This window comes from Thalia democratica, chromosome 8 (genome assembly GCF_965202585.1).
Source record: "Thalia democratica chromosome 8, ktThaDemo2.hap1.1, whole genome shotgun sequence".
In the NCBI taxonomy this organism is placed as follows: Eukaryota; Metazoa; Chordata; class Thaliacea; order Salpida; family Salpidae; genus Thalia; species Thalia democratica.
Genome location: NC_139172.1, coordinates 21,107,621 through 21,119,007, shown reverse-complemented (window position 1 = coordinate 21,119,007; position 11,387 = coordinate 21,107,621). Strand labels below are relative to the sequence as shown.

Sequence of the window (11,387 nt, the reverse complement as noted above, 5' to 3'; positions counted from 1 at the left end):
TTTAAAGGTATTAAATTTGCTAAAAAACCGTCGGACTGTGTTGTTAATCTAACTTCAGAAACGTCAGTAGTTTGTAAAACTTAAGTGCTAACAAAATCCTTGTTTCAAGAAACCAACAAGTTACTTTGATTATTTTTTGAAAAGTTTTTTTTACATCATTATAACACGGTTTTTTATTCACGCATCTAAAGCTTAATTTGCATGTAAAAAACCACGTACTAAAATTTTCAAAAAAAATTATTTAATTTAACAAGCACGTTTATTAATATAATTGTTTATATTTAAATGCAAAAAAAAAATTCAATTGTGTAAAATCAAAAAGACAATTAAATTAGTCCAAGTTTTCTTATAATTTTATAACTATTTAGCTTAAACTGTTAATTTAACTGTCAATTTAGCATAGTTTACAAATATTTTAACTCAAAACTTTCTATAGTTTACAAAAAAAAACTTAAAAAAGGTATGAGAAAATTCTAGTAAATATTATCAAACAAATAAAGCTCATTTTTATTTATAGTGACTGGAAAATAAATATTAAATTACTTCTTTACTTTTAATTCGAACACCATTAGATTTTGTTTTAAAGATAAAATAGCATACAAACTATTCAAAACGTTTCTTTAGTTTACAATAAAGCTGATAAATAATTCAGCAACAGCTTAAGGCGATACAAAAGTCGAAAAAATGCACTAGTTCTTCTTTTTTGTAAAGTTTATTGAGTCAATTTTGAATTCCAAAAATCACGTTAATTACGATTGAATTAATTTGAACACGTTTTACGTAATTGTTTTTTTTTTCAAAAGTACAAAAAAAAAATTAATAGCAATGCATTTAACTCTTTTTAAACCTTAAAAAATGTTTATGTTTCAAGTTTTTAAAACATTGAAATAAAAAAATACATTTTTTAAAGTTATTGTTTAAGTTTTACTTATTAGATGCAAAATAAAAATGTTTAATTTTACACAACATAGAGTTTTAACTTGAAAAAAACCAAAAGCAAGAAAAAATAACTACAAGTTATATATTTTTCATTTAACTTAATAAAAATGATACAACTTCTTTCTTTTTTTAATAAATTCATTTAAAAGTATGTAAACTGTTTTTACAATTAAGTTTTTTTTTGTATTAGTTTTAAACCACAAATTATATTTTTCTTGCCATTAAACGTTTTCAAAACAAACAACAATGATTAATTGTACAAAACCCCATAAACATTGAAGGTTTAAAAAACTTCTGAACATAAACTTTAAAAGTTCTGTTTTTTATCTAACTATTCCAAATGCAAAACCAACAGCAAATGCATGCCTCTTCAGACTGATACCAACTTTTTAATAAATTTAAGCTCGTTCACACTGAATGTACATATAAAATTTGTTTTGGTTGAGGGCAGAGTAAAGGTTGGTTTAAAAGGTTCGCAACAAAAAGGCCGAATCGAGTTCAAAAAGCCACTTCTGTTGTAGACGTACATTTTTCCGAAAACAAAATAACAACAATGGTGTACATGTGGTAAAATGCTAGAAAAGCAGCTTTCAAAGAGATGAACAAGATTCTTAAACGGTAATACAGTATATACTTTTTTTGTCTAACCATGAAAATAAAGAAAAAATATTTCCAAAACCACAAAAAAATATTTTATACAAAAATTTTACAACATGAAATTATTTAGCTCATGATAAACGATTTGAAATGTAACAATACTGATATATATATATATACATATTTTATATATGTTGGAAAGGCTTATAGTATGTAAAACGATCAACTATATTCAGCTATACAAATACTTTATACAACTAACACTATATGCATAGACAAACACTGAACCTTGCCTCTGGTCGTCGGCCTGTCGTCGTTACCTCACATAACGAAATCCGAGCAGTGTTTCTGACATTTTGCAGTATCATTTAAGTTTGTTAGAGAGACCGACACTAGAGAAAACAATTTTTGTGGATTTAACAACGGTGATATTGATATAAGAGAGTGTGGGCGCGTTGGTACCGCACTTTCACAGTGGCATCAATTCCCAATATAGTTTGCAGAGATGAGTGTGAAAAAATCGAACAGTTGATTTGTATAAATTTTACCTGAAAACCGTGGGAGTCAAATACAATGAGACGACCTTTTCAAAGATGAGTTTTAAAGTCCGTTGAAACTTTTCACGAGTTTTTCCTAATAATATTTTTTACTGGAATGACTCTGTTGTGATTTACAACGGATTGCTCCAATATTCTACCTTTTTGTTTATTTGTATACACAGCGTCAACTGAAGACCATTCAATATAAGAAGTTTATTGTTAAGTTTTAAGAAAAAACGTGCGGGAATGGTTCAGAAGCATAAATCCTATAAAGTCTTCAACCTCAAATAAACGCAAGAATCTCAATACTCTACATTTCAACCCTTCTAGGTGAGGTAGACACACTAGCAATGATTTACATCTGAATTTTTACACATTCTTTATTTTTTGTTTGATTTATATTTAATGTTTCAGTAGTCACACCGACTTTTAACGAATTCGTTCGAAAAGCACCAAGGTCTCTCTTGTGTGGCTTGGCGCACGTAGAAAATAAAAACACAAACGTCGCGGCACGAAATTAACTAAGAATAAAAACTAACCGGAAAACACCAGAAGCACCAAATATATAAAGTATTCACAACAAGAACATATTAGGTTATTACGGACATGCCTATATTTAATCATTACTTTTACTATGTTGCACAAGCAGTTAATTATTTCAATATTAAGTTACTTTTTAGAGAGTACTGACAACGTGGGGAACTTGTATAGAACTGTCGAGCAACATCAGAAAGACGAAAAGCGAAATTTTATAAAAGTAAACTACCATGTAAAGCACGTTAAGAAAAAAAGAGTTGGAACATCAAACAAACAAAAATGAGTATTTGGTTTGCGTGGTCGATCTATGAAAATATAACTCTGTTGGCAACTAGCTGGTGCTCAAAAATTATTGATTCCAGGCAGTCGCGAATTAGCTTTATTTTTTAAACCTGCCATTCAGACACAAGAGAGATTTCAGTCAAGTTTACTAAACAGAATACATGTTCAAAACACCCAATAGTGACAATGACAGCGTTTAACATCAAGTAGAAGCTACTGGTAGTTAAAATTTTGCATGACTAAAACACCAGTAATACCTGAACAGTCGAGACAATCACTGAGTCTTTTTAAACACTTACAAAAACTTTTTTTCGCAAACAGTATAATTTTCAACTATGTACAAGAAAATATAAAGATGTCAATCTTATTATTTTCATCAAACAGTAATCCTCAAGTTTTGACGCTTTTTGGAAAAGTACTTTTAAGACTGCTCGTATAAACAAAACAGACTGCAAAGTTGTTAAAAGTGAAACAACATCGAAAATAAACTTAAAAAATTAAAGGCTCTTAAACGTATGTACAATTTAAACTGCTTTTAGGCATAACAATTAACTTCCAAAAAAAAAACGAAACAGATCAATAGAAATCAAAAAGTAACGAAAATGAACAAAACAAAAACTACTGAGTGCCTAAACAGCAAATGGTTGATAATCAAAGCCTGTTAAACGACACCTCCGACACGGGAGTCAACTATTAAAAGTTAGTAAAGCTGCAATGAAAAACACCGACAACAACAACCTATTTACACCTCTCACAACAAGAAAAAGTCTCTACACAGCGAGCTTTACAACGCGCCCGCAGAAAAATACCAGCTATAAGATGGCTAGCGATAGTGAACGATTAAAGTAGTATGATGAAAAAACGAAAAGTAAAAAATTCAAACACTCCACACATGTGATCAGACGCCCTGCAGCTTGCTGAAGCTGGCAACGACGTTCGCACAAGGGTTCGGCGACTTCATGAGGATGCTTCGGGCCGCCCGAGTGCACGACTCCAGCTGGTTCTTGCAGCACTTCCTGGCCGAACACTCCTTCTTTGAAGCTTCAAATGATGATTGCTCGTTTGATGATTGAGTTGGAGTTTCAGCCGTTGATGGTTGCTCGGAGTCGAGAGAGACTTGCAGCTTTTCTTTCACCTGTTTTAATGTTATATGTAATTATACAAATATTCAAAATAACAAACTAATGGTTTGTAAAAACAGATCCAAGCGAAGCAAGTTCATAATTTTTGTGTAAATAAAATTAAATTTATAACAATTATTAGTTTTACCAATAAAACATTACATCAAACTAAAAAATATATAAAAGTCATAAACTTTGAAGCACCGCAACTTACAAGTTGGACGAGTTCGCTTGGGTCCTGCTGTGCGAGTTTTCTTTCGTAAGCCACAGCGCTTTCAGCAAACTGCGTCAGATCGTAAGTCGACGAGTTCCGGCGAGTCAGGACTTTCGACTTGTCCTGCGAACTGTTTTCAGCGGTCGCCTGAGTGATAAAAATAGTATTCAAAATTAACACAGCAGAAGTAAATTTGTTTGTATGCTTCATTAATAAAACACGAAGCTTCGAGTACTTTTAAAAGTTATAATTGGAAAAGTTTCAAAAGCTATCAAAGATCTGCAAACCAGCACGCTTGTTAACACTAAACAATTGCTACTGTTTTTACAACAACGATGTAACGTCGTGATATGACAAGGAAGGAAAATTTAAGTTGTTCAATGCGTCATCGTGCAGCATTACATGATGGCAAACATCTGCTGAATGCACAAGCAAAAAACTATCATTTGCGGTATATAGTTCAGACTCGTAACTTTTACAACAAAAATAACAGATTTTCTTTTTTAAATTTTGAAGCACTTAAAAGTGATTTAGCAAAAAAAAGTAAAAACACGATTAACATTTTTCATTTTCATTAGTCAACTTTTTTTTAAACAAGTAAGCAGTTGTGTTTAAATTTTAAATATTAATGACTTACTGCAGACTTTAGTTGCAAAAAATATTTTTAGACATTGTTGAATTTAAATGAGAAAAAAGTTAGCATGTATCATTGAAATACCAATATTTAAATTATAACTTTGTAACTGTTTTGAATTTAATATTAGCTTTATTTTAAGCTCTTACTTCTGTAAAGTTGTTCAAAGAATTATTATCAAAATAATGCACTTGAAAAAACACTTATTACAAAATTCTATAAAACTAATTTAAAATAATTAATCTAATAATTGATTCATTGAAGTATATTAAAATACAACTTGATTGTTAAAACCGATATAAACTGTAATAAAAGGTACTTCAGTGTATTACTAAGTTTATTTTACATAACTATTACGTAACGGCAATACACAAGTACTTTTGTTTAAGCACACTGTCGCAACAAAATACAACAACTTTTAAACACAAAATATTACACAACTCACTTTGGTGATCCACGGGTGGTGAAGCACTTGCTGCGCGGAGTATCTGAGATGCCGGTCTCTCATGAGCAGGTGGCTGATCAGATCCTTCGCCTCGTCGCTGATTCCCGACCACGTCTCATCGGGAAAATCGTACTCCCCGCTCTGAATGCTGCAAAAAAAATTAACAATTTCAACTGATTTGTATCCTTTTATTTTATATTATTGTATTTGATAAATACGAATTTTAAATTCAGAAAATGTTAATTCAATATCGAAATTCTTTGATTTAAAATATTTCAATCGTCTCCTTGAACCAATAAATAGACAAAAATATAAATAAAAATATTTAAAAATTAAAAAAAAACAACTAATAATAATAACAAACCTCGAGAAGAGCATATCCTGGCAATGCTCGCAAGCCTCGCCAAAGTCCCAGCCACAGTCGGCTCCGCAGGCACCTATGAAAGGCGGGTGTCCGCTCAGCATGATGTACCTAAAAATTCCGTGTTCAAATAAAAAAGTCTAAACTTAATAAAACGTGACTGAAATGATCGCTAATTATGTAATGAACTTGAAATTTTTTAAGCTTTATCTGTTACATGCATAAATAAATAAATACATGACAGTTTTAATAAATTTGCTTATTTGCATAGTTTCACTTGGTATTAATGGAAAACGTTTAAAATACTTAATGTAAAAATATAACAAATTTAACTAAAACAAAACTTAATTCAGTCCAAATTTTAAAACACATAACTTAAACAAACAGCAATGTGAAAACAAAAGTGATGTGCAGCATAGAAAATCTCCCATGACTAATAAAAAAATCAATAAAATTTACTTCCTCTCCCTTGAATACTAGCACAGTGTACATGAACTATATATCAAAACTTTATTTTACATACTATACAATAACTAGCATCGACATTTCCTTTTTGTATTTAAAAATAACACATAAGTGTAGAAAACAAGGATGTAGAAATGTAAACATTTTATAAAAACTACAACTAAGGAAATAACAATTTTGACAACTTAACAAATAAAGCTTTGATATTTATCAATATGTAATTAAATCGGCATTATAAAAAAATTCAACTTCTTCAGATCAAACAACAGTTTTTGTTTTAAAGCAAACATAACTATCAACTGTTGAAATAGAAAGTCTACACTACTATATAAATTGCTTACACCACTGTTTTAATTCAAAACAGTAAGAAACTTAGTTGTCAATTACAAGCTTAACTCAAATGCTGAGGCAATAAGGATACAATAAAGAAGATTTAGCTGCAAAGCAAACAACTTTCCCTATGTGTGTGTTTTTAAACAAAAAATAGTTACGTAAAGCAAAAGTTAAAGGCTTACATAAGCAAAAAGTTCAGTGTATTGCGCTCATGTATTGCAGCCTTTCGCGCGTCACATATTCATAAAAAGTATCAATTATTCATACACATACAATCAACATAATTTACAACAAAATAATTGTTTACACGTGTATCGGGCTCGATGCTTTACACATCAAGACAGTTTAAAACACACAAAGCATGAAGCCCGAAACGCGTGTAAGTAGTATAAGTTTTATTTTATACATACATGCTGCTCTTTACAAAGCTCACAGCAACTAGAACAACCGAATCAACTCACATGATGACACCGAGGCTCCAAACGTCGCACCTCTTGTCGTAGTGGTGCGAGTCGTCGTACAGGAAAGTGTTGACCACCTCGGGCGCCATGTACTCCGCGCTCCCCACCGGCGACGTCATCTCCGGCGTCTTGGAAGCGTCCTGGTAGTCGTGGCAGTTGAGACCCGACGCCAGGTCGAAGTCGCAGATCTTGACCGGAGACACCTGTGCGAGTTTGTTGTGATATTGTCAGACATGTTTAAGAGTTGATCAAGCTGAAAATTTCACACTGGTTGAAATTGTTGGCTCAGCATTTGAGCAAAGTTAACTAAATTTAATAAGATAACAAAGATTAATCTGATAAAACTATTTTTGCTTTATTCTCATGGAGTTTATCACGTAAGAAGAGTAAAAGTGCAAATATAAAATTTAACAGACAAATAATTTGTGTTTTGACTGGTTTCCTCAGTATAACGTACAATATAAGGTTTAAAATACAAACAAACAATAGAAATTAACAGAAACACTTAAAACTTAAATATTTGTGTTTAATTCATAGAGAATTTAACAACACTAGTTCGTTGAAATAAAAAATAAATATTTTATATTTAGCACTTCTATCAGCACTTTAAATTAGCAAAAAAAATAAAGAGTCAAATATAAACACTTATTAAACGATATAACACGTTCTATTACTAGAAGTTTGCTTTTGTTTTTATTTATAATTCGTAAAACAGTAAAAACCTTCGTACAAACAAAAACAAACAAAAAATGTCAAACCTTGTCGTTGGTTTCACACAAAATGTTAGCAGGTTTGAGGTCACGATGAGCGATTCCGTTGTCGTGGAGATACGCAATCGCCGTTGCTATGTCCTTGACCACCTTCGAGGCTTCAACTTCGTCAAAATGAAAGCAGTTTTCAATTCGATGCAACAAGGTACCTGAATTTATGTTTAAAACTATAAACTGATTGATTGGAGAACCTAGTAAGCAAAAATTTTACAAAAACTTATTAGTAAACTCACAATATTTAACAGTAGAATTTATAATGCAATTGTAGCTTTATCGAACATTTTAAAACTTTTTACATAACTTAATTTATAAATAAAAAAACAGTTGAAATAATATTATATTACATAAACTTGTAGTTAAATTTAGTTGTAAATCAAAGCTTTAACTTTACTAAATAATCAATAATATACAAAACATATTTATTATAAAATACTTTACATTTAAAATAATATTTTAACGTACAATTAAAAATCAATAGTGCTTTATATATAAAGCACTGATTTTATTTATGCAACCTATGTTCTGAATCTTAACTTGAACTATTAATTTATACCACTGTTCTTAGTAAAAATTTCTAATATCGAGATAATGTGGCCTAAATCATTATAAATGCAATAACTAGATATATTTTCTAAAATTTTAAAATACAATGTATAAAATAGAATGAAAATAAAACTATGATAGAAATTTGACTAAGTTTTTGATGCAAATGTTTTTTAAAAAATGTGACTAAAGCATTATAACAATATGCATGAAATTTCAACTTCACGTTATTAACAGCATTCAAAAGGACACTGTAAAAGAATCGTACTATCAAAGGTTATGTTTATGTAAGCAAATATGAGTAAGCAAATCTTATTAGAAACTAAACAGGCTGATACGTAAAACAGCTGCCGAAACAGTCTTGGATAACCTTTAAAGCAATTTCTAAACAAACTTCCTCGGCAAACGAGATTGAAAGCATTCAGGAAAGTTTACAGCAAAACTAAATTATAACCTTAATGCGCCTTCACAGAAAACATTGCAGAATTCCTTTTAAATGGCTGCAGGCATAATCGCCTTATCTATGGTTAAATACAAGGTTTTTTTTACCTCCCTACACTAAACTCAAAAGTATATTCTCAATATGGATTTACTTGAAACTTGGCTTAACTTCAAAAATGTTAAGATAAAGCCTTATATAATAATTATCTATGTTTTGATAAGTTACAATGTTAAGTTATCAAATAGTTTATTTTAGCTTCAATAAATAACTAACATGATAGTAGTTTAAAGAAAAGATAAACAATATTTTATGGAAATTTTTTTTTTTGGATTATCTAATTCTATTAGAATATTTTTACTGAAAATTACCGTTTAAGACAGATTAGAACATAATTTACTTTAAAAATCTTCCGTAAGTTCCACATGCAGATTATATTAATAAATAAAAATTTTCATTTACACAACTGTTAGTAAATTAGAACAAAAAACATCAAAATACAAATTATTTATTGTTACAAGAAACACTTATAAATTCAATTAGTTTATATAAATTAAACGCATAAATATGTTGTTTTTATTATTTAAGTATTTAATCAATATTAAGTGATTTTGTATTTTATTTGTTTAACTAAATACTTATAACTTTATCATTTGTTTAAAAGCCTGTGTAATGTAAGAGCATACTTTAAGCTTAAATATACGATAACAATTTTAAAGTAAAAGCAAGTTTTCAAGTTATAATAGCAGTAAACGAAACGTTTAGCTTTACTAAAAAAATACTTTTAAAAAATAACAACAATAGTCATGCACACACGTAGCGCTGTCCGTTATTGAGTCATTGTACAGTGGAAAATTTTGCGTTTTCAGCCTAGCACTGCATTGTTTAAACTGTTCAGTCAAGCATTGAAGTGCTTTCAAATGTAAGGCTAGTAGAGAAAAACTATTTTGTTATCATTTGCTTACACAGTGCGATTGACAAAAACAAATCAAAATTCGTGTTTGCTTTCTCGTGAATTCTAAGTTTTAACCCTAAATAATACGCTGCAAAAAGAATGTTTGCAGAGTGCATATATACTGCTGCTCAAAAACGCCTTAGGTAGTTGTGCTTGTGATTAAAATCACGTGTTTGAGTATCGCCACTTTAATCAGCCAATCACAGATTTATGCGACTACAAATTTTCACCACACTTTTATTTTAAAAATTCAAACACTTTTTTACACCAACCTCCATACATTTTCTCAAAAACCAAGTAGAAGTAGTCTTCAGTTTCAAAGTATTCGATGAGTTGCAAGATATTGGGGCGGTTGGTGCATTTGTGCAGCAGCTCTATTTCTTTGAAAACACGAACTCGGCTGTGGCCATTAATATGCTTGTCAATGATCTGTCAGTTTTTACATGAATTTTATAACCAAAAATACATTATTTTTGAAACTTAATTTGATGCAAATAAATAAAGTTTAACTATAATTTATAAAACTAACTTTTTATAACTTAGTATAACTTTTTAAAATATATTTTAGGTACAAAAAATGGTTCTGTATAAGTAAGTCTATTTCAAACGCATAACAATTCTAAATTCATGAGAAAATATTTTCAAAAACTGAGAGCATTAAAAATCTTGTAATATTCCAACATAAATGTTACTGACCCAAATATTACAAAAAACAGTCAACTTATATTTAAAAACTAAATCAAATAATGTACAAACCTTTACAGCATACTCATTGTGAGTGAACTTGTTAATGCAAGTCTTCACAGTTGCGTACGCGCCCTCGCCCAGCTGTTCCTCACTCACATCGTACAAGTCGTGGAAGGTTCCAGTGCAGAAACTGTCGCCAGCCCTCGTCCTTCGCTTCTTGCGGCGCCGCTTGCGAGCTTCCATTTGAGCCTGATAATAAATGATAAAAAAATATGTTCATGTTAAATAAGTTAAAATTATTTAAACAAATTAATTCATGTTCAGCTAAATAAAATATATTTGGTTTGTTTTAGTCTTGTAGAAATAACTGTAAGTTGTGTTTGAAACTACCAACACATAAAATCTGGTAATTCAATTAATTTCCAGCTAAGCTACCTGGTTAAGCTTGGTAACATCGATTTCAATGGGACTACTAGTAGCAGCGTTGTTCTCAGTAGTTTCTTCCTCGTGTATGACGTCTTCCAGCAAATTAGTGGAAGAAATCAGACCAGTAGAAGCTTCCCGGGAAGAGTTGTTGTTTACTTCCATGTTGTACACCAGCATAGAGTCTAAAACATTAATATTTAGCAACTACAATTAATATATGAGGCTGCAAAATTATTTATTGTCAAGAAATAAAGCAATTAATCAAGATGAAATAGCTTAGTTAAGCTTACCTGATGTAGCACTGCCAGAAACTGACTCGTCAGTAACATTCGAAATGGTAGTTCCATAAGAGCCAACAAGGTTGGTTACGCCAGATGTATTCATTTTGCTTGTATCTATCATCGTGCAACAGCTATTGTTGATTCTTAAGCAGCAAATATCGTTTTGTAAGGATTCTATAGCAGAATGAAGTTTAACACGCTTAAAATGGTTTTAAATGCAAAATTTAAACCACTTTAGTAACAGATTGGTAGTTTGACCGATTTGTAGATTGTATCCACGTCCGAGATTTAAACACTACTACTTTATTATCTAAAACCTAAAGCCTTCTGAGCATGTCAGGTACTTTATGCACGATAT

The 11,387-nt window shown here is 30.5% G+C and overlaps 1 protein-coding gene across 1 annotated transcript; it reads right to left on the bottom strand.

Moving 5' to 3' along the window:
- Window positions 1-526: 526 nt before the first annotated feature.
- Window positions 527-11,387, bottom strand: LOC145842437 (MAP kinase-interacting serine/threonine-protein kinase 1-like). The gene is made up of 10 exons (XM_082949884.1): window positions 11,039-11,387; window positions 10,758-10,930; window positions 10,392-10,571; window positions 9,908-10,064; window positions 7,687-7,847; window positions 6,929-7,131; window positions 5,673-5,780; window positions 5,309-5,456; window positions 4,230-4,376; window positions 527-4,029 (listed from the first exon to the last, which is right to left on the bottom strand). The coding sequence occupies exons 1-10, from the start codon at window positions 11,148-11,150 to the stop codon at window positions 3,793-3,795; spliced, it is 1,626 nt and encodes a 541-aa protein (XP_082806010.1). The 5' UTR covers window positions 11,151-11,387; the 3' UTR covers window positions 527-3,792.